This window comes from Anthonomus grandis, chromosome 1, assembly GCF_022605725.1.
Source record: "Anthonomus grandis grandis chromosome 1, icAntGran1.3, whole genome shotgun sequence".
Taxonomy (NCBI): Eukaryota; Metazoa; Arthropoda; class Insecta; order Coleoptera; family Curculionidae; genus Anthonomus; species Anthonomus grandis.
Window position 1 is genome coordinate 45042004 of NC_065546.1, and position 23133 is coordinate 45065136.

At 32.9% G+C, this 23133-nt stretch overlaps 2 protein-coding genes across 28 annotated transcripts in view; both read right to left on the minus strand.

Moving 5' to 3' along the window:
- Positions 1-5762: 5762 nt before the first annotated feature.
- LOC126736853 (cyclic AMP-responsive element-binding protein 1) overlaps positions 5763-23133 on the minus strand; it is a 59843-nt gene continuing 42472 nt past the window's right edge. For 22 of the 27 annotated variants that reach the window (XM_050441477.1, XM_050441545.1, XM_050441601.1 and 19 more), the window contains 2 exons: positions 18852-18983; positions 5763-10796 (listed from right to left, as the gene is read on the minus strand). In XM_050441477.1, the coding sequence (XP_050297434.1) occupies positions 10567-10796; positions 18852-18983 (362 nt within the window). In that variant the 3' untranslated portion in view covers positions 5763-10566. The remainder of the gene's footprint in view (positions 10797-18851; positions 18984-23133) is intronic. The other 5 variants (XM_050441538.1, XM_050441526.1, XM_050441591.1 and 2 more) reach the window with 2 other exon arrangements.
- On the minus strand, positions 17280-18263 carry LOC126736999 (uncharacterized). The gene has a single exon (XM_050441663.1). The coding sequence runs from the start codon at positions 18220-18222 to the stop codon at positions 17362-17364; it is 861 nt and encodes a 286-aa protein (XP_050297620.1). The 5' UTR covers positions 18223-18263; the 3' UTR covers positions 17280-17361.

The window sequence follows — 23133 nt, forward strand, 5'->3', positions numbered from 1 at the left end:
GACACCGGATTCTGAAAGAGCGGAAAATTTTACGTCCGGATATGTATTGAGGTATGAGGTTGAAGTAATCCCGAGAGGTCAAATAGAGGTCCGTATATTTATTAAGAAAAGGATTTGTCGTTGTCGGAGTTTGTCGGGATACTCCGTAAGATGTGTTTCTGTTTTTTTTTTGCTTCTTTACGGTATATTTGGATTGATAATTAACAAATTCCTTGTAGTAATTATAAATATCGTTGCCTTAAGCTGTTAACATGTTAAATCCATTTTACCTAATTTTACAGGGGAGACAAAAATGATTTAGCAGCATGATGTTTTTCATGGAAATTTTTGACAACAATTATGCGACCACCCAGGTTTATCGGCAAACACGGAAGTGACAACAACTAATATGCCAAACCAAGCTTAAAAACAGTATACGGTAAAGCGGTTTAAAAAAATATAGAACACTGTCCTATAAATAGAAGGCTGGACGCTAATGGATTAAGCGACTTTAACATTAACTTTTTTAATATTCCAAATCCACTTTTAACCTGCTTGGAAACCAATAATTTATCATAAATAATTAATGAATTACAACCACCTCGAGTACTTTGGTAGATCCCATATTTATTTCTAAATCACTAGACACACGCTGATCTAATTCATGATCATAGATTAACACTTTGTGACGTAGGGGCTTATATAGCGTTACGCTACCGCTGTAAACTCATATATGTAATTACAATGATCATGAATCGGTAGATTGACATTCCGTCATAAATAGAAATAATATGGATATTAAAATATTTTAAATAACTGCATTATCAAACTACTTAATAAACATGTAAAATGACAAAACCAAAAGATAAATGGCTTACACCTAATCTGTGAGTGTTAATTGATGACCAAGAGAGAGTACTACAAAGATATAAATCTTCAAAAAATCTCAATGGTTGGCACAATCATAAACACCTTAGAAACCTAACAGCTACTATAATTAGCAAGGTAGAAGCAAAATTGTTTAAATTTTAATTTTTCTTACACCAATAGTCGTTAACCATGGTCTACACTTCGCAATTTAAATATCTATGCTTCAGATTTGACAAAAACGAATTTGCGCCATGAGCTTTCCGATCCTGATCAACACATATTTCGCTCATCTTTTTCAACTAATACATTCTTTTTTAAGCTAATAGACAGTGACGAAGTTAATAATTTGCTTATTATAAGCCTTATAGTCTAATTAATGTAATTTAATATCCTATCCTTGGCTTGATATCCATCATAAAAATATGATACCTATTATGCAGAATGCTTGTTTGATCTCAAAAAATTATGGATTTGAAATGGCATTACAGTTTCATCCACATATTTTTAGCTAATCCTGATCAAAGATAATAAGACAAAGTATTCCATGGCTCGTTTTCGCACAACGTGTCTTTAGGGATATATGAACGGCTAGTTTAGTAAAACAGCATTAGTGAATAATTTTTTATTTCTTCAATATCGTATCTTTGTGTTTTATGAATAAACAATATTTATTTATAAGTATTCAGTCCGAAGTTCCAAAATTCTTTGTTAGTCACGAGTTTATTGCTGGTATATCCGCCATAGTTAATTTTCTTAGATATTATAGTCAGGTGGTTTCTCGAATTCGTTTGACAAAATAAATCGCGTTCGACAGAATAACTCATGAAAACCTCGTTAGCAAATTATCCACTACGATGCTGGTGACTGGGTATTAATCTTGTTAAATGGAAATAATTACTTCGCAATATTAAATCGCACTCAACTTTTACGTATTAATAAGTCTATTGCGCATAAACGTTCACGTAACTACAGGATTGTTAGAGTTAATATTGCTAGTCTTAAAGAAAGAAGAATTATTGTGATAGTATTATTTGAATTGGGGTTTTGATATAAGTTAGTTCTATATGTGCCACTGTACTGTATTGTTTAAGATTAATGTATTTTTTCATATTTTTAGAAATAATTGCAATATCTAACAAAAAAAAAATTTATCAGTCAAAAAATTATGATTTTACTGTTTAAGTTATAGTGGAATTAATAATGTCATAATTTTAGTCACTATAATGGTTAATCGATACGATAGAGGTAAAAAAATATCCTTTTTAAGTCACTAATTGTGTAATTTATAATGACTTATGGACTATACGTACATTAAATGTTATTAGTCCAGTGTGTTACAAAAAGTTGCATTCAACGACAGCTCTAAAGATTCAAATTTATCAAAATATATTGATGACGTTCCTAAAATAGAAATCGAACTTTTTAAAACGCACTGTATAAAACTGATGCCTTATAAAGATGTATCTTATGGTAGCTCAAAGTTTAGCTAGTTTTTAGAAGGAAAATTAGGACTTTTTTGTTGCGATTAGATAGGATATACATGCTGTTCAAAAATGTGGAAAACAATAGTTTAAACTTTAATTTAGTAGTGGTGAAGCAACAACCGAAGTAGCCTGTGTATTAGGGTAAAAGTTCATGATGATAAATTCGATTAACCTAACATTCGAAAATACAATTTAAGTTAGTGCCGGAGAGAAAAGTCCAGAGAGTAAAAATCAGAGGGCTTGCAAGTCATTGGTCCGAATAAGACCAACAGACTTAATTACTTAATGATTGTAGAATAAGATTTTTTTTTTAATTCAATAAATTCATCCAGAATCAAAGAAAGTAAGGTGTTCTGTCAGATGCCTGGACTTAAGACTATACAAATTCCATAAATTTTAAACTGAAGAATAGCAACTACATGGCAAGTGGTTTGGCTGTCGTGAAGAAATGTGGTTGAACTGTTTTCAACCTGTGGTATCCCAACCCAACTGGTATCAACCAAAAATTTTGAAAAATAGCCCAGTTTATTCAGAAAAATTATATTTTCTAATCTCTGCTTTATTTGCACTAATAAAACAGCTTTTTAGCATATCGTAGAAGTGAATGGTTCTATCCTACCAACTAACTGTTTTGAGAAATCCATTATTTAAATTTTCTTTTGTATTTTGTAAGCCTGTTTTTTTTTGCAAATTTATAGGAAATAATACGTAGATATAATTTCGCATTATTATGTCTTGAAATAGTTTAAAATGTATGTGCGAGTTAAAAAAAAACTTTTTGAACCTAGAATTCGGCTTCAGGAGGTTTAGGACTTTTAGCAACTGATCCCAAATTTATATATGCAATACAAGCGAAAAATCAACATTAATACAAAAATTACACCACTAATATTCATTCGATGAAGAAGTCCTCAGCCTAAAGTGTATGGTAGCCGAGTTACAAAATTGCATGTCAAGTTAGAATGTTCAATAGCATAATACAAAGGATCTAAAACTAAGCTAAAACCTATGTGATAAGTATGCTTCTATAGTGTAAATAGCGGCCAATGTTTAATTTTTTATGGCTTAGGACTGTTCACTTCTACTACAGCGTTATACGTACGAACATCAATAATCAGTTTTCTTATATACATATTTTTAAACATTTTAGCCTCAATATAATATAACCCTCTCATTATGTAATGTGATGCCTTAAAAACTGGATAATAAACACACGTTTATTAGTAAATTATGTGGTTTTATTTAAAACTTCAACAAATAAAAATTAAGTATGAACATAATAAAATATTCCATTTATTTTTCTTTACAATTTAACTAATACTTTTAACATCTATTAAATTATAGTTTATATACAAATTCGTCTAACTACACTGCCACTACCAAAATAGTTATTTTTTAAAATGTTTGTTTTGATTCAATATAACAATATTTTTACATCAAGTTTAATTGAGAAATTATAAGTACGACTATTTGATCGGATAAAAATTAATCATTTAACAATCGATCCAAATGATACATTAACAATAATCAATAAAACAACTGTTGTAGTTTGAAACAGTCACCTACACACTGACACTTCCAAAAATAATTTTTTCTTATATATTAATCTCCTAATAAATATGGCTGCGCAAAAGTAGTTAGCATAATATATCTTTGATATGTAAAAATACAAATTATATATTTATCTTACAATATATACAAACCATTTTCATTATATTTTCTAATAGTGTATCAAAACTATCTAAAAACTTGAAAGATTTACATTTTTACCCTCTAGTTTATCTTATATGAGCAATAATAGTAATAGTAGAGTTTTTTTGTTAAACAAAAATTTGACATTTGTAAAGCTTCTAAAGAACTTTTTTATTAACTACAATAACAAACTTAAGAGACCAGCTGCCTTATTAAAAATAAATATAAGATCGCATCACTAAGAATAAATGTTTATATCATAAAGCAAATAAAAATTGCATGCCTACTATTTGAATAGTAAGTATTTCTTGGATACACCTTTAACAAACGCAGTGCTAGTGTAATCATAGTACGTCCCAATGAGAATTCAATGAAAAAATTACCCCATAAAAATCCAAAATCTTAACATTTTACAAGTAGTTCAAATGAGATTCCTGCTAGAAATCTTAAATGAATTAACGAAATTTGAAAATTTCATTATAAAGATTTGGTAAGTATCTATTTATATAAATAATTATAAGTAAAAAAGCCCTATTATTATTGATGAACATTTTCTAGAAATTAAGAATTTATTATACACCGAATAATTTTCAATATTCATTTTAGATATCAAATCTAGAATTTTAAAGTGACAAAAAGAAAACCAAACTTTAAAAAAAGGCTCACTAAGAAGGGCTCCAGTAACGCAGAAAAAATTGTAGAAAGATGACACAAAGCAGGATTTAAGTAAACAAAACTTTAATATTAAATTATTGTTAATAATTTAACCTTAATATTTCGTTTGTGTTATATACCTAGTTTGGATAAGCAAGATTGAACAAAAAAGTCCTACAAAGAGTAGATCAAAAAAGAAAGAAGAATCAGAATGATCTCAAAAAGGGTATGACATCAGCATCGTTTTCGACTCAAAAAATCCATTTCGGTAAAAACGAGATGATGAATTTGTCGAGGGTACGAAAGGTAAACTATGGGTGTAGTACGAAATGTGTGCCCACTGCGAAAATGATCATTACGCCTTGTGGATAAATGTATCCATGTTTTATTTTTTTAATTTTTTTAAATTTAACAAATTTAGATTATTATTAGATTTTGCGAAGGAAAAATTGTACTCGGAATTTTGATTTTTTTTTTAAAATCTGTCTGGTTAGTTTTTACATTTCTTATGATGAATAATTCATTAAAAAACGATTAATGTTTAATTTTTGGAGACCGTGGATATTTGACATAAGGGGCAGGTTGGCATTGTGATGTGTAACAGTCCACAGCGTAGACCAATACGCTTTTTTGGTAAATTAGTAATTTTTTATTGACTGTTTTTTTTTTAAATTAAAGTCTTCACGTTGGTAATTGATCTATTCTCTCAACTAGTTGCCAATAAATATTTATTGTAATGTTAATTTTTTTTAGATTTAACTTAGATAGATCTTAATTTAGATTTACAAATAGATAAAGATAAAAATAGACGCTAATATAAACAAAGGCAACTTTGAAATATTTAGTTAATAATAAAGGTATTTTTTAGTGCAACTCAATTAAATATCTACAAATGCATGCGAAACTATAAGAGATTTTAACATACCCCTGCATAGTTTGGCCAGGTACGGTCAAAAAATGGAAGACGAGGAAATGGCCATAGACCGTGATATTGTTCCAGCTCATGTAGGATATATAAAAAATCGGCCGGTAATTAATAGAGAGGAAAATTTTATCCAATTACATTAGACAGGTATCAGATACTTATTTTCGACAATCTTATCTCCAAAAGACTGACTGTCTCAAAACCTATCTTATGTACAGGGGACTTTTCCATCGTCCTGGAAAATCGCTGCAGTGCAACCGATTCATTAACGCAAAACTGCTAAAATACCTGGAAAAACATCAACGACAGACAATATGGTTTTAGAAAAAACAGATCTGCGGGCGACATACTAACTTATGTCACAAGGCCATTGAGAGACAAAAGCATGGAAAAACAAAAGCGGTGGCATTGGATATGGCCATCCCCGGTCTTCCTTACCACAAAAAAACAAAACAAATTTCTAGACAGTAACAATATGAGGTTCCATATTAATACTTTCTTTTCTACTAAAGGGCGATTCCGCTGTAGACGATTTTTGACGAAGAATTATAAATCGCAGTAAATGATATTTTTTTTAATGTCAATGCAAAGAAGAAAATCTATATTTTCTAATAAAACTACTTTCGGACTATTTATTTCATATTTCAATTTTTTGCTCGTTAAAAAACACTTACATTCGGGTTTGGTGCAAAACGGAAAATGTGTACGTGGCAACATCGCGTGAAACAGCTGTTACTGACAGTTTGAGGTTATGTTTTATTAGTCAATATTGTGGTGTTTACATTCGTTTATTCGTTCGTGCAAAGGCAAATAAGTACTTGTTATTACCTTATTACCTTTTAACTATTATTGACTACAAAAAGCTATTGATAGCTTGTTGCACCCGCCATTTAAAAGATATACAAGTTTAGATTTCTCAAAGAAGTAATTTGCTAACGTTGTGACACTTTATAAATAGTAAGAAGAAACCAGAGGGAAATTTTAATCAATCGTAAGTAGGAATATATTCTAAGTTGATTTTAAGTAAACGTTGACTCAATTTGGTTGCACCCGCGATGGCGATTTTACGATCGCGGGTGCAACCTATTTAACTATAAATATTATCGCATATCATTTAATATATTTTATAATAAAGTAACCAGGCAACCTGATTAAGAGCAAAATAATAACTTAAACCTTGGTATAAGTTAATATTTTGCTCTTTTTTTATAGAAAAAATGGATAAGAGGTCAGAAGAACCACAGAAAGAAACTGCTTCGCAGAAATATAGGAGAAAATTAAAAGAAAATGCTGAACCTCATGCAGACCATCTCCGAAGAGAAAGGGCTCGTGATTCGAATCGAAGAGAAGCAATGAAAAGAAAAATGGAGACAGATGAAGATTTGAAGTTGTTGGCTAGAATCAGATCTAGAGAAAGAATGCAGGCGCAGAAAGCGTCGTAAAGAAGAAAAAAATAAAAAAAACAGGTGCTAGCTACAGTAGTCCTCGCACATTGGGAAAAGCAGTAGCAAAAGTGAGGCGTAATCTACCAGCAAGCCCAAATAAAGTAGTGGAAGTTGTAAAAAAAATTGCTGCTGAATACCAACTTGCTGTATCTGAAAACAATGACTTCGCTAAAAAGCCTTGGAAACTCACAGATGAAGTCAAGAAACAGATTTGTGATTTTTTCTGGCAGGGACGATATTAGCAGACAAATGCCTGGAATAAAAGATGTAAAATCCATAAAGTCAAATTCGGGAACAAAGTTGAGAATCCAGAAAAGAACAATGGTTATGAGCATCCGAGAGGCCTTTGAACTTTTTAAAACCACTTACCCGGACACATCGATTGGTAAAACTCTTTTTTACAAAGAAAGACCGGCTCACATTCTGCCTATCAACGATACGCCTCATAATGTATGTGTATGTACAACACACTCAAATTATATTAACCTTCTTCTCGCAATTTTAAAATATGCAACAGACTTCCCAAAAGCACACCGAGAACTGCTGAACCAGGTATGATGTAGTGTGGATAATGAAGATTGCATGTCCAACAGTTGCGATGTTTGCAAGGAATCAAACATTTGGGATATTATCGTAGATTCAAATCCTAGTGTTAATTGGAAAGCATGGATTTTTCTGCACCAGAGACCAAAACAGATCGTAGTTAGCAAACCTTTTGATGCAGCGCTAGATGAACTACGTGATAACCGCTAGATTCAAGCTGCATTTTTTCATTAAAAATGTTCAGTCCCAGTATTTTCAAAATGCAAAACAAAACCTAACCAGCGAGAAAGCCGTTGTACAAATAGACTTTGTCGAGAACTATGGGCTTGTCAGTCAAGACGAAATACAATCAGCACATTGGACTCATGGACAAGTTACGCTTTTTACGTGCTGTATTTGGACTTTCGACAAACTTCATTCCGTGGTCATAGTAAGTGATGAATTAAACCACAGTAAATACACAGTGTATCTCTTTCTACAGAAGAGATACTTACAGAGAGAACAAGAGAACTACAGAAGAGACTCTTTTTTGAGTATATCAAGTCAATTAACGACAATATTAAATCTATATATATCCTCAGCGATAATTGCGGAGCTCAATTCAAGAATCGGTATGTAATGGCAAGCTTAAATAAACTCAAGGTAGAACATGGATTCACTCACCTCGAATGAAACTTTTTTGCTGCCTCACATGGCAAAGGTGCAGTCGATGGAATCGGGGGAAGTGTCAAAAGATCAGTGTGGATTGCTGTGAAGTCCCGAAGAGCTATCGTAAACAGTGCCCAAGAATTCTATGACCTTGCGCGCAGTCTCTCTACCAACATTTATTTTATATTTGTATCTAAGGAACAAGTTGAAGCTAAAAAGGCTATGTTAGATAAGAGTTAGGAAGGGCTGAAGAATATACCAGGCATTCAATCAAAACATTTCTTCAAATCTAAAGAGGGCAACAGCATAACTGTGTCACGAACTTCTCAGTCTCTTGTCCAGGACACTGGTTTTAAAATCTGTCTCAGAAAGGGAAAGTGATTTGGAGGATGAAGATTTAGAGCCTACACTTCTACTTTCAGCAGACAAAGAAACTCTGTGCTCTGATGTTTCTGCCACTACTACAGAAAGTGATTGGGACGATGAAGATTTAGAACCTCTCATACGTTTGTTTCCCGACAAAAAATTGTGTCCTAATGTATCTGTGCCTTCAGCATCTGATCAGACAACATGCTTCACACCACATAGGACAAAACTCAGCGTTTCCGATGTTTATAGTGAGTCCGATGAGGAATCTTGGGAAGATAACGCTCCGACCACGTCTGTTGCCTCGAGATTACCAGCAGAAACATTTCCTGAAAGTACGAGTAGTGCTGTCACTGGTCTCTCATCAAAAGACATTTGCGCTGGTTCGTATATACTGGTACAGCTGCCTTGTAAGTCTGGCAAAAATGTTATACAATATCGCTATGTGGGTGTGTGCCAGAGCGATATAGATGAAGATGGAGACGTTAGAGTACAATTTCTGAAGACGATTGATGGCAAACGCTTCAGTGAAGTCGTAAATGACATAGCAGACGTTCAATTTAAAGACATTATCGCAAAATTAGAAGTGCCAGAAAAGAAGCTTGATGGCAATGACATTTTAATAGAATTTTCGACGAATATTGACGTATTTGAAAAGAAATAGTAACCTTTAATAACACGTAAGTGTGCTAGGTGGTAATACATATTATTCTTATGTTATAATTCTGCCATGTATATAATTATAATAAGGTTTATGTTCACTTATGCTAGACATGTTGCACCCGCGATCGCTTTAAAAGTAAAAAAATTCTTGCTATTATACTAAGTTTTGTATCATTTCAATGATTAGTTTGGTTAATTATTGTATTGGCTTTTAAATATGAAGGCATAATATAATAAAAGTTCAATATTTAACAGAATTTTGTGTTTTTGTTCAGAATCTTGAAAATGGTGGACCAATTTGGTTGCACCCGCGATAGCTTTTAAAAAATTCCTAGTAATTATTTATGTATTTCAATTGAATTCTTATTAACAAATCAAAATAAAACAGGTTAAAATGTTATCCTTTAAAGAAGGATTTTATTGAAATTTTATTTCATTTTACAAGTAAAAAACTTTAAATGCGTTTAAATGTTGCACCCGCGATAACAAAATCCCCTAAAAAATCTTTAACCATTAAAAAAAAATAATTTATTAAAAGATTTTTTATTAAAATCCAATATCTGGTCAAGCTCTTTTTTTGCTATATACTTGATCTATAGCAAAACTTAACTCTTTTGGCCAATCTTAGAGACTCTGAATTCATATTAAGTTATTCATTTTAAGCGCTTTAAACTCATACAACCAATCAACTTGCTTGATTATGGCTCAAATAAAATTAAACCCGTGGGTAAAAACGTATACCTCCCTCAACCAGTTTTACAAACTGAAGACCACATATCCTTTGATTAATACAAAATTAGAAAATGGACTACACATCTATACAAGGCACTCTTGCAGGTCTGTACTAACAAGATTTTTCTTGAAAAAATATAAATATAGTAGGACCCTAAAAAACTTGGTTTTGGTAAACAGCGAAAGGTTGTTTGGGTAAAAAAAATATCTATTTTATATTTACATTGGCTTAGGTTAAAGTTACACGTATTCTGTCACAAGCCTTTCCACATACTATTTGATTTAAACAAATCGTTTCGTTAATTGACGATAATTGCTCTAAGGGCAAGTAATGTCGCTACCCTAAGCATGAAAACATTAAATAATAACATTTTTCGTCTCTTCCCACCCACTCAGATCAGTCAATCAGAACCCACCTTAAGACCAGAAATTCTTTCAAGAAATATTCTACAAATCCCATAAAAGCTGAGATACCGTGTCCGTCACCTATAAGTAAATGTACAACATGTCTCCCGTATAAATGTACAATATACTGTACCGAATAAAAAACAACGTGTGCAATTTCTCATTCCGTCTTCTGTTGACAGTAAAGTTCTTTAAGTGCCGTCAGCTCGTCGATGAGGGTTTTATTTTGGTTTTCCAGCACCGCCACCCGATTCTCCAGGCACTTTATGTATTCTTTCTTTTTTCGCCGGCATTCCCGTGCCGCCTCTCGGTTTTTCAATAGTCGCATCTCCCGTTTACGCGCTTGGTCTTCGCCGCCCCCTTGGCCCAAACCGCCGCCCTGCGTCACTACTAAAAATAATAAACTTCATTACATAGACTTCTTTACAGGGTGTTTTCAATGTTAAGTAATTCATTTTAAGACCTTGAAGAACTCGTCAAATAATGATAATAATAATAATAGTAAATCGGCTTTTATAAAAAAAAAACTTATAATAAATGTAATAACGTAAAAGTCTAGCCTAAGGCTACTCAATTTAAGGCTGCTCTAATTAGTAAATGAATTTTGATAATCATACATTGAATAAGAAGAAACCAAAAAAAATTTTCACACTAAAAATAAATTCTATACTCTTGATTCTATCGAATACGGAAGAAAAATAAACCTGTTTGGCACAGGACTGCACACAAACAAAAAATACCATTTCATAACCACATCGTGTTCCCTCTGGAGAACGCTATACTAATAGAGTTAAAAAAATAGGAGTTCAACTGTTCTCTACATAAATACAACCTAAACTTTGACTTAAACTTACTTAAATTATAAAGTAGATCAGTAACATGTTTTAATCGCATTATAAATAAAAGATTTTTTGTATGTTCTTGTATTATGTCGAGGAATGATGTGTTTAAATTTTCTGGTATTTACATCATCGACGTTCAAATTGGTTTTGAATTTAATTTTTAGAGATTTAGATGTGAATTTTGAATTAGCAATTAAACCATACAGAAAAAAATACCCAAATGATGAGTTCTACACTTAGACTTATATAGCCAGTTCAATTCATTAAATGTATATTTGATACGCGATCTGATTTTCTTAAATTAAAAATTAGACATGTCTTGTGCACTTTTGAATACGATACAATCAAGTATAACAACCAGGTTAAGAGCAGAATTACAAAATGGTTCTATTTGATCCTCTATTTTGATTTTAATGTTATTTTTTAAATACTCGTTTTGATTTTTTTTGGCAAACAGCTTCATTTTTGATTTTGATGAATTTAGTTGAAGGCCGTGTTTTTTAGAGAGACTTTTTAGGTTGTTTAGTTCATGATTAATAGATTCGTCGCAAGTAACATATAGTCCAAAACGATTACTTTCTCTGCTAAAAAAATTCCATCTGGCTGAATTTTTTTCCAAAGCTTCTTTTCGACTTATCCCATAAAAGTTCCCGTGAATCCAAGTGGCGCTTTTTTTATGGAAGGTCAAAGGTCATAAAAACACTTTTTTACAAATATCGTCGAAACTATCAATCTACGATAAAATGAGCTATTGCCTTTTTTGTTCAGTATCAAATTACTCACAAAAAAGGTTTTATGCATTTTTTTCATAAAGATCTTCCTCCAATTTGCAGAAATTTGCGCTCAAAGTGTGGTAACTGTCAAAAATTATAAACTTTGAGTCAAAGGGTTTTTTGAAATCGTTTTATCGTTGAATTTTTATAGTAGGGGCTTAGTATTTCCCCTTGTGACCTATAGAGCCTATAGACCTATTGTGATTTATAGAGCACAGCTGGCGCTTTTTCTCTACGGTCGCATGTGCGTCACTGTATACCTGGCTGTAAGACATTGACGTCATTTGACCAGTCTTCAGGCCAGTATTCTGTTATTCTTGGTTGTATACAGACGTACAATAATTTTTTACAGTTTTTACATGATATTATTCACACAGCTACCGAAAAAAGGCTGAAAATTGCATTATTTGCCACCAATCGTTGTCAGAGCGCGGTATTAAAACATTACATGACGCCAGTATTGATCGAAATGATGGAAAAATTGAGTTCGTCAGTCAACAATAACTCCATAAAATTATTCCAACCTGAGACATAGCCAAAACAAATCAATTTTGCGGATAAATAACACGGGTCTTGAATCATTATAATCGAGATTTTCCATGGTAATTTTGCTCAACCTAGTCTTACCATAATGTTCATAAACTTTAATTGGAACTTCGGCAATTTTTACAATTTCAGTAGCTGGGATGGTCATCAATATTGCAATTGGATCCTCTGTGATGACTCAAGTTAGTGGTGTAATCATTTGTATTACTCCTTTTGTATTATGTGAATGGTTTTATGACCATCGATTGTATAAACATCAAAATCAGCATTGTCAGCAGGGAATTGTATAAGTGTTCCAGTTTCAGGTGGTAATTTGAACGCTTGAGGATGATGAATAGCGTGAACTTCATAGCAAAGTGCATCTTTATATGGTAATAATCCCAAGCATGATAATATATCAAAAATACGCCTAGACCCGAATTTTCTATGCAAAAAAACCATAAAAATAATCGTGGTAGAAATTGCTGACACAATGCACTGACTCAAAGCATTACACTTTAATTTCAGTGGCTCCAGCTTTCCTTTTTTAGTTTAAATGATGATTTTTTCGAATAAATATTGTAAACTTTCCAGAATATATTCATTAATATTATTGAACATTTGATTTGCAAGATGAAATTAATTACTATAGATAGATTTCGATTGGATATCTTCGCGAGTGATTGCTGCTGCGGCATCTAAAATTCTAAAGGGTCGTCATCGTATTTTCGATTTTCATACCAGGTTTTGTTCAAGATATCATGACGAACATCGGAGAAGCAAATCATAGTCGAACTTCGACTCTTCGTGGTAATGCCGAACTTTTACCGTACTTTTCAACGAGTTTTGATTTCACAGTAACATCGTCAGGAACAAAATCAACGATAACGTGAATTGACAGTCATTATTGTTTTCGGTGTAATGGAAATTTTCTTTTATTGCTGAAGAGATCCTTATATCTTGGGATCCCCCATGCTTTTGGAATGATAAAGGTCGCGCGAAACAGACGTAGCACTCGCTATGATATTTCGCATTTACTGATACTCAATCTTCTTCATAAATAATACAGTTCTCAACTAGCCTACAAAGAGAATCATTACGCTTTTAAGCAAGCACTGTCGATGTGGAGACCTGCTTGATTTTTCGCCAACGACTCATTCGTTTTTCATGTTCTTCACAACACTTCATTCCACAAAATATACAATTCTGATCAAATTCAAATTGCTCGCTATCGGTAGAACGCATTCTTTGCCAAGGAGTGCTAGCACTCGAGGTACTGGGTTCAGCATCTCCCTCCTTTTTAGCAGCAGTAATGCTACTTGCACGACATATCACATGTATTTTGATCGAATCGACATTCCGCAAAAATACAATTTATTCATCATTTCGCTCAATACTGGCATCACGTAAGGTTTTAATACCGTGCTCGACACCAATAGTTCGCTTTGTCTGACAACGATTTGTGTCAAATAATGCAATTTATGGACATTTTTCAGTAGCTATGTAAATAATATCACGTAAAAACTGTAAAAAATTTTTCTACACGTCTGTATATAACGGAGAATAATAGATTACTGACCTGAAGACTGGTCAAATGATGTCAATGTTACACAGCAAGGTATACAGTGACGCACATACGACCGTAGAAAAAAAGTGCCAGCTGTGCTCTGTGACCTAGAGGGGGAATACCATTAATATTCCCTACCATTAATATTCAACGAGAAAACGAGTTCAAAACACGCTTTGACTCGAACTTGAATGCGTAAAACCTTTTTTTGTGGGGAATTTGATACTGAACAAAAAAGGTAATAGCTCATTTTATCGTAGATTGATAGTTTCGACATTTGTAAAAAAGTGTTTTTTATGAGCTTTATGAGCTTTGACTCCCCATAAAAAAAGCTTCACTTGGATTCCTGAAGACTTGTGAGGGATGATTACTAATGTCGAAAAGAAGTTCTGGTACGAAATTCAGCCAGGTGGGATTTTTTCAGCAGATTGGTCTTCATTTCATCTAATAGCCTGGATTAATAGTATTTTGAAGAGAAGTGACAGTACATCTGGGTGTCGTCAGCAAAGGCTCGTATTTTTCCGACGTGAAGAGAGCTTATAAGTTTAGACGTGTAAATAAAAAGTGGACCCAGAATTGAGCCCTGAGGTACTCCTGATATGGCACTAGACTCTGAATACACACCATTAACAAACACTTTTCGTGACTTGAAAAATACGGTGCAATGAGTCGACGTCAAAACCGCAATATCTTAGCTTTGCCTGCAAGAGTCGATAATTTATTTTGTCAAACGCATTGAAGTAGTTTAAGAGTATAAAAATACTTCATGTCCACCATCCATTACCAAAGCCAAGGTGAAGGATGCGGAAGAGCCTTTGCGAAACCCGTTTTGCAATTCTGAAATCAAACCATTATCATTTAAATATGAGTACTGCTGGTTTTATAAAGTTTTCTCCATTGTTTTAGAAAAGTCAGGTAAAATTGCTATAATGCGCAAGTCCTTTATTAAAGGCCTCCGGTTTTTTTGATTCTGGTAAAGGTATTCCTATTGCAGTTTTCCAACTTCGAGGAAAATAATTTTGTTCTATGCAACTGTTAATAATATTATATAAGGATCAATAATTGGACTGCAATATTTATAACATAGCTGACGTGATTTTATTGTGCCTCAATCATAAGTTTTCTTATTTTGAATAATTTAATGAACATCTTCTATAACACACACGAAAAGTTTTTTTACCGCGCTGAATTTGTTGTTTTTATAAAATTCTATAGTTTCGTCACAGTCATTAGATCTGTTATTAAAAAATTGAGAAAAATGCTGGTTTATTAAATTTGGATCTGTTAAATTAGGTGATAACTTGCTATCATTTGAGTTTAGGACATTTAACGATCTTAGCGATGACCATGTTTTTTTCTATGTTTTTCTGCCAAGAAATAAAATTGAGATATGCCTTGATTTCGGATCTCAGTACAGAAACTGTAAAATTACGCAGCTGTTTGTATCGGTCCCAATTTTGAGGTTCTTTAGTGCGCTTAAATTTTTGTACGGCTTTATCTCTATTTTTAAATTTTCTGTTAGCTACGGAGCATAAGACTTTGTCACTCATGAATATCAAAAACTGTGTTTAAAAATCCCTAAAAAAAAGTAATATTAGTCTATATCATTATCATAAATAACGTCCATCCAAGGTAAGTTGTAGAGATTGGATAAAAAATAATTTAAAACAACGATACGTATCAAGTTTTGGTATAGATTTTAAATTTAAGTCAACAAAAACGAGTCTGTGATCAGATATTGTATGGGCAGAAAGTGTATCAGAGGATGTACATTGATAAAAAATGGATCTATAAACTTGCTTGCAAAACAAGTTAACATACCAAAAATCACCTATAAAAAAGTTCCATAATAAGAGTAGTTACTTCACATTATTGAACATTATTTTTAAAAAACTTTATTCAGAAATTGTTCAAAATGGTCACCACTTGTTCTACCAACACACAATTTTGCTAGGCGACTCCACAACTTTTGACAAACTTTTAAAATTTAATTAAATTACAAGAATTTTTTGTTTTTTTCTTAATATTTACTGCTCCATCATGATTTTCCAAATAGCCCTACAGAAAAAAATCGCAAGGCGGTAAATCTGGGAAGCAAGGAGACCCAGAAATGGGTCCATTGTGCCACATCCATATATTCGAAAAATCATTATTTAGATGTTCATAAACTTCTCGTCTAAAATGTGGTGGAGCACCAATCATGTAGGATCAATATAATAATTATACATGTAATAGAAAAGTAGGTTTTAGGTTGAAATCCCTTATTTTTCGGTGATAGAGTATAGAGTAAGGTGATAGAGTTAAAACTGTTAAAAATAGAGAAAAATAGTTTACATTTTTATCATATTCTTTTTGACAGTTATTTTTAGATGTATATTTAAAATATTAACCGTCATATTGTGAGGTAATCAAATTATAAAGAAACATTGCTCATAATAAGAAAAAAAAGTTAAAAAAAATACCTATACAGTTTATACAAGACCTACATGAAAATCATTTTAACATTCTGGATTTCAGGACCGCCTAAGCATTCCGTTACACGATTCGGCACCGTACTCGGGTCATTATTTAGCGGCATCAAGATTAATTCAAATCAACCAATAATAAAGAGGACGAATGCCGAATCCTATAGTGGAATGTCTTAAGGCAAAAACTCTATTTTCCTATATGAAATAAAATTGAGGAAACAACATTTCCGCGTGATTAACAGGCTCTAGCTAAGTAAAATAATAATTTTTTTTTATACTTCCAGGCAGTTTGCACCATTTTATATTTCTTCCCACAACTGAAAGTATTGTACTGTAAGTGTGGAAACAATTTTTTATTTCTTGGAAGAAGCCTTATCCCGAAAACTAAATTTTCTTCTTTGAAATGAACTAAAAGAAAAAAATATTTCCAGGAGATTAATATGCTCTGGATAGGCAAAGTACTTCACAAAAACATTTACTTCCAGAGAATTGTTGTTTCCCCGAATTATCCTTTAAATAGGACTTTAATTGCCAGGGAAAACTTTAAAATAAATTCTTTTCAGAATTTTATCTTAGATTCATTTTTCTTCCAGACCCATTAATTCTTATTATCAACAGCTTTTACAACATTACATTCCTTTTTATAAATTATTAATACTACCATTCTTCACTAAAAATATACCCATTAATAATACACATTAAAATAAAAATGGTTTATTAATAAATTTTAACATGTAATTTTTATATTTAATGTATTAAAGTGGAACAAACGTTTATCGATCACTCTTCTTTACACGTAAGAAGCGGAGGTAGAACACACTCGCATTTTAACTTCCTCTCTTTGCCATACTTCTCAATTTTCTTCATAAATCCTTGGCCCAATTGAAGAGTTTTATTGCCATATGTACATTTTAAATCAGACGAGTCTTCAACAGTAATCACTTCGTGAGATTCTTCTTCATCTGGACAAATAAATTCGTTAGGACAACAGAGGGCATTTCTAGTTGTCTCATCAAATTTAAAATAAGCAGGGGCACATTTTTGAATCGTATTTAAAGGGTAGTTAACTTGAATATTGCAGTTTTGCTTCATGCAAGTTTTTTCATCGTATTGGCCTTTAATAAAGCCCTCATGGCAAACACACTTAAGACAAGTGTCTTTCGGGTAGAACGGTTGTCCTATTTTGTAAATTTCCCCATCTACCTCACAAGTTTTCTCTTTTTCTTCGCATATCGTCCCGGTAGAACAGCACTGTCCTAGTTCGTAACTATGGTAGCACCCTTGAAGTAGCCCACCAAAGTACTCGGGGCAATCCAGTACGGCACAATGGATAAAACCCTCCGTACAAAAACATCCCACACTACAACCCGAGTAGGTCAAGTTTGAATCTATGTGCTCTCCAGACTTGTAGGTTCGCCCCTTAAAAAGGCAAGCCCCGGGACTTTTGGGCTGTGCAAAAACACAATCAAATTTATAAGGGCATTGCTGGTTATTATCCTTAAACACTGGCTTACACCCGATATCTTCATAGACCAATATACCTTTGGAATCACAGTTGGTGGCCTCTGCCTTAGCCACTGTAGCCACAATAAGCAAAACTAGTAGAACCAACATGTTTCGTAGTAAAAACAACAATAACATACACGTATTTAATATGCCGCCGGTATTTATACAGAATAATAATAATACAAGGACCTTGGCCAAGGAGAATTCCCCGCATTTTGTAATTCATCGCTTGTAAACTGGTTTGTCTTTTATCTGAAGATTCACGGTATTTTTTACCGACCTTCTAAATAATATATTATATCGAGCAAATTAGATGTTTTCGACCGTCCTTGTTTAACTTTTCAGTGGAATGATGTTAATTTGGGAGTTTCTGGTTGGTAATTAGGTGATTAGATTCGTAAAAAAAATTTCAATTTCAGTAGTTTATAGCTACTAAAATCTCTCTCAAATTAATATTTGTCGTCTTTTCAAAGACATTAGGCAGGCATTAAGCAGTTAGTAATTAACCAAAATAATTCTACCCTTACAGGAATGCGGAAAGTAAATAGTTATGAAGGTAAAGAACCTTCGCAGAAGAAATTTATATTATTATTCCTAAGAAAAACGGGCTTTTAAGGCTTCTTTGATTACGACAAGGAGACCAAGAGGTATCGCACCTGATTTCTAATACAGTAGAAAGTAAATCCAGTGAAGACGAGCCAATTAGCAAGAGAATGATCTTTTTATGTGTTTATTTTTTTTTTAATGAAAGCTCAATATCTTACCAGGAACAAAGAATTCTTGTCCAGGTGAGTATTGAACGATGGCACCGCCCGCAGTTGAATTGGTCATCGTTAAGGTGTGAATACCCTGGCCGCCTTCGCCGCTTGATATTTGTATCGCTGTCGCTGGTAGAACTGCAAGAAAATCGAAATTTTAATTGATTTGTTTAAATTTATGTGAGTTTACTTATTTGAACCAAGTGCCAATGTCTCCATAATGTCAAGAACATTAAAAATTTGTTCAATAGAGAATTCATTTTATATGAAGGTTTTAATGGTGTATTGGTGGCACTTTTTCACATTACCTTTAAAATATGAATGAATGATGTATTTTAGGAAATTTAAGATCCATTTAGACTTTTTTGCAGTCAAAATCATTGATAGAGCATAATTTATAGGCACAGAGCTCATCAGACCAAAAAATATTTTAGATCTATTGGGATTTTTTTTCAGTCGAGTTTGATTCCTATACAGGGCGTAACATAAGTGATGACTTTAATTTTAAGGGGTGATTCCTTGTAATTTTTTAATTAACCTTCATAAACTCGAACGGGACACACCAGTACCCCAGACATTAATTTTTCGCTATATTTTCTAAAATATATTTTTTTACTTAATTTCCTTCGAGTTATGTTTCTTAAATATATATCTAAATTGGTATACAAAATGTTGAATAAATTGCTTTTTATTGTACGTAATTAATAATAGAGTTTTATTGCTTGAGGTTCAGCTGCACTCCGCTCGGTATTTAACGACAGGTATAAATTTTGCCCACGTTAAAAACCAACCGGGTTACAAATAAACCCCAAATTGTTCAAACGTCGGAGATTTCCCGATTCCTGGCGTCAACGCTCTCGGGGATTCCTAAATTATTTAATAGCGACTTTTTGCACGTATTTATTTCAGTATAATAATTTTAGTGTTTTTAGTCACGTTTACAGTGATTGTCAAGTATCCCTATATAAAAATGAGTGAACCGCGGAAGTTTTGAAATGAAAATAAGTTAAGTGACGAAGAACGATTGGCGATATTAGCAACGGACCATTACGACGCTTATTTTGACGATTTAGCATTAGAGAAGGGGGCAAGTGATATTGAGGAGACCGACATAGTGACTGAAACTAATGAGATAAATGACGTTTGACAAGTTAGTGATGAGGAAAATGAGTCGACAGATTCTGCAGATAAAGTAGGCCCGTCAGTAAATTTTTATACCCATCATCCAATTTATTCGTCTTAAGATGGTAGTGTGTGGACAAGGGTTTCTTTTACTACGAGGATCAAGAGACGAAAATGTAATACTAAAAAAGTTTCATCAGGTTTGACTAAATATAGTTCCCAATTTTCCACCATAAAAGAAGCTTTTGAATTATTTTTGTCACAAGATATGGATGTGTGTCTCGCAACAGATTCCAACAAATTATATGCTTTCTAAGATTCGACAATTTTGAAACAAGAGACGAAAGAAAACGCATTGATAAATTCGCCCCAATAAGAGATGTTTTTGATGGTTTTGTAACAAATTGCAAAAAAATATTTTAATCTGAACACTTATGCGTGGATGAGCAGTTAGTCCCGTTCCGAGGCAAGGCTTCTTTCTTGGTTTAAATGAAGAGTAAGCCGGACAAATACCGCATAATAATTTAGGCACTAGCTGATTGTAGTTCGGCATATACAGCGAATATGCAACCCTTTTTACAGAATATTAATTTAAGGCAAAGTAGGAAACAAACCGGAGAAAGGCCAAGGACAAAGAGTAGAGATGGGCCTGGTAAACCATTTATCTTCAGGATATGGAATAACTACTGATAACTTTTTTACCAGTATTGAGTTACCTAATGAGCTTTTAGAAAAAAACCTTACCTTGTGTGGTACACTGCGCAAAAATAAACCTCATATTCCAAGAGAATGGAAGTAGTTCTTTTAGAATATAGGGTTTATTTTTGCAAGATACAAGAAGGACTTTTCAAGCATGTTTGCATTCATGGAAAATAAAACCTTAGTCTCCTACGTGCCAAAAATAAATGCGGCAGTTATTCTTTTATCCACGGAACATAATGATGGCAAAATAAGTAAAGAAAAAACTAATTATAAACCAGAAATTATTTTACACTACAATAAAAGAAAGGGTGCATTGGACACAACAGATAAATTGGTGAAGGAATTCACGACATAAAGAAAAAGTAATTGGCGGCCGATGGCAATATTTTTTGTTGCACATAGGTGGCATCAACGCTGGATGTTGAATGTTGAGTTGGGCCAAGAATTAATTAGAAAAAATAGTAGATACCAAAATGACAAGTCCTTATATTCCAATATAAAAAAATCCATGTTAACAATTTTGCTAGAATTAAACGTAAGGAACGAACAACCTGTTCCCGTTATTGGCAGAAAGCAGCGATGTTTCTTATGCGACAGAAGTAAAGACAGGAAATCTCGAAACTTTTTCAATCAATTGGTATGTGCAGAACATTCAAATAATGTAACAGTTTGTAAAAATTGTAATAATTAAATCGGTATTTAAAATGTCACTAAAATGGTTGTTTCATAATTATTTTTGTTTTTTATGTAAACATTTTACTTTTTTATGTAAAAATATATATGTTTTTTTTTAAGCAAAATATATTTAATTTTTAATATACCCTAATAATAACGCTAACAAATATAATAAACCAAAAAAAAATGTTGGGGTACATTTAGACCCCACTCGGTATTTGGTGTTTAAATTTAACTTTTTAACCACGGGTTTATGAAGGTCAAAAAAGTTCATAAACATAAATGTATGTCCGAAGACACTTCGTTTTCGAGATACAGGGTGTTATTTTTTTTGTTAAATCGATCTTTCATTAAAATCTAAAAAACGTTTACTGAATTTGTTGATATTTTATAAGTTTGTAATTAACTTTAAAGGTATCCTTCGGCTTATTTGCAGGTCGCTTAATTTCTGTGAAAAATAATTAGAACTTACTTGAGTTTTAAATTTCATCAAATTTTTATTAAATCAAATGCTCGATATGAAAACCACGATTGTCAATACAAGCATGTAAACTTCTTCTTATCGGCTGTCGCACATGTTGGAATATTCCTGAAATGTTGCGTGTCACATTAGAAGAATCTACAATTCTGTTTCTTAAATCATTTTCATTCACAACTGGCGTAGACAAGCAATTTCAGATATCCTTAAAAGAAATAGTCCAGAGGATTCAGGTCTGGGGATCGTGCTGGCCATAGCTGAGGTTGCCCCCGACCCCGACATTGCTGAGAAAGTGTTATTAAGATAGTTAGTTTCGAGCGAATTCGTGCTACTTCGCCTACCAGACCTGGCGATGTTTCTTCTAGAAATTGTCTGTAAGTGTCACCAGCCAAGAAGGGAGAAAATGCGGTAAGATGATCATCAAGAATTTCTGCACAAACATTCACCGAAAGCTGCTGTTGGAATCCACTTTCTCCAATGGCCTGGAAATTTTCGCTGTCCCAAAAATGATTATTGTGGAAGTTTGTGATGGCCTTCCGTGAAAAATTTTCTTATCTATGAATATGATTTCAGACGTAAAGTTTGCAAAACTCCCGTGCAGGAAAATCCTTGGCAATAGTGCTTACGTCCGTTAAATGTAGTATGGATAAAGTAAATTTGAGTGCAAAATCCTCCAAACAGTTCGGTAGCTAATGTCAAACTGTAAAGATAATCTTTGCGTACTTGTTATCGGATCGTCTTACACTGCTTGCAGAATTGCTTCCTCTAATTGTTGAGTCATTATTATTCTCAGTCTACCAATGCGCTCAGCATGAGCAGCTAAAGATCCAGTTTCGCACAGTAAGGCGTGGAGTCTTATGAAAGTTCTTTCTGATGAAATAAATCTATTGGGAAAGCGTTCGTGATAAAGTCGACGAGCTTCTGCAAGCCCAGAAATAAAATGCATTTGAGCTAATTCGACGTTATTTATAGTTATTGGCGCACCAAAACACTTTCAACTAGCAGTACCTGGGAAATGTAAAAATATCGATATTTTCCCATTAGAGCTATTTTTATACATGTACATATTATTCCAAATAAGAACAATTTTCAAGCAACTCATTTTTTTATGGAGGCCAGAGATATCGTTTTTAATTATTTTCTCCAAACGAAGCAAAATATGTAGAAAATTTAAAGGACAAAAAAACTTTTTTAATTAAAAAATTACAAGAAATCACCCCTTAAAATTAAAGTCATCACTTATATTACACCCTGTATAAAACAAAAACCGCCGGACTGGCTGAACAATAACAGTCCGTTTCATGTAATATT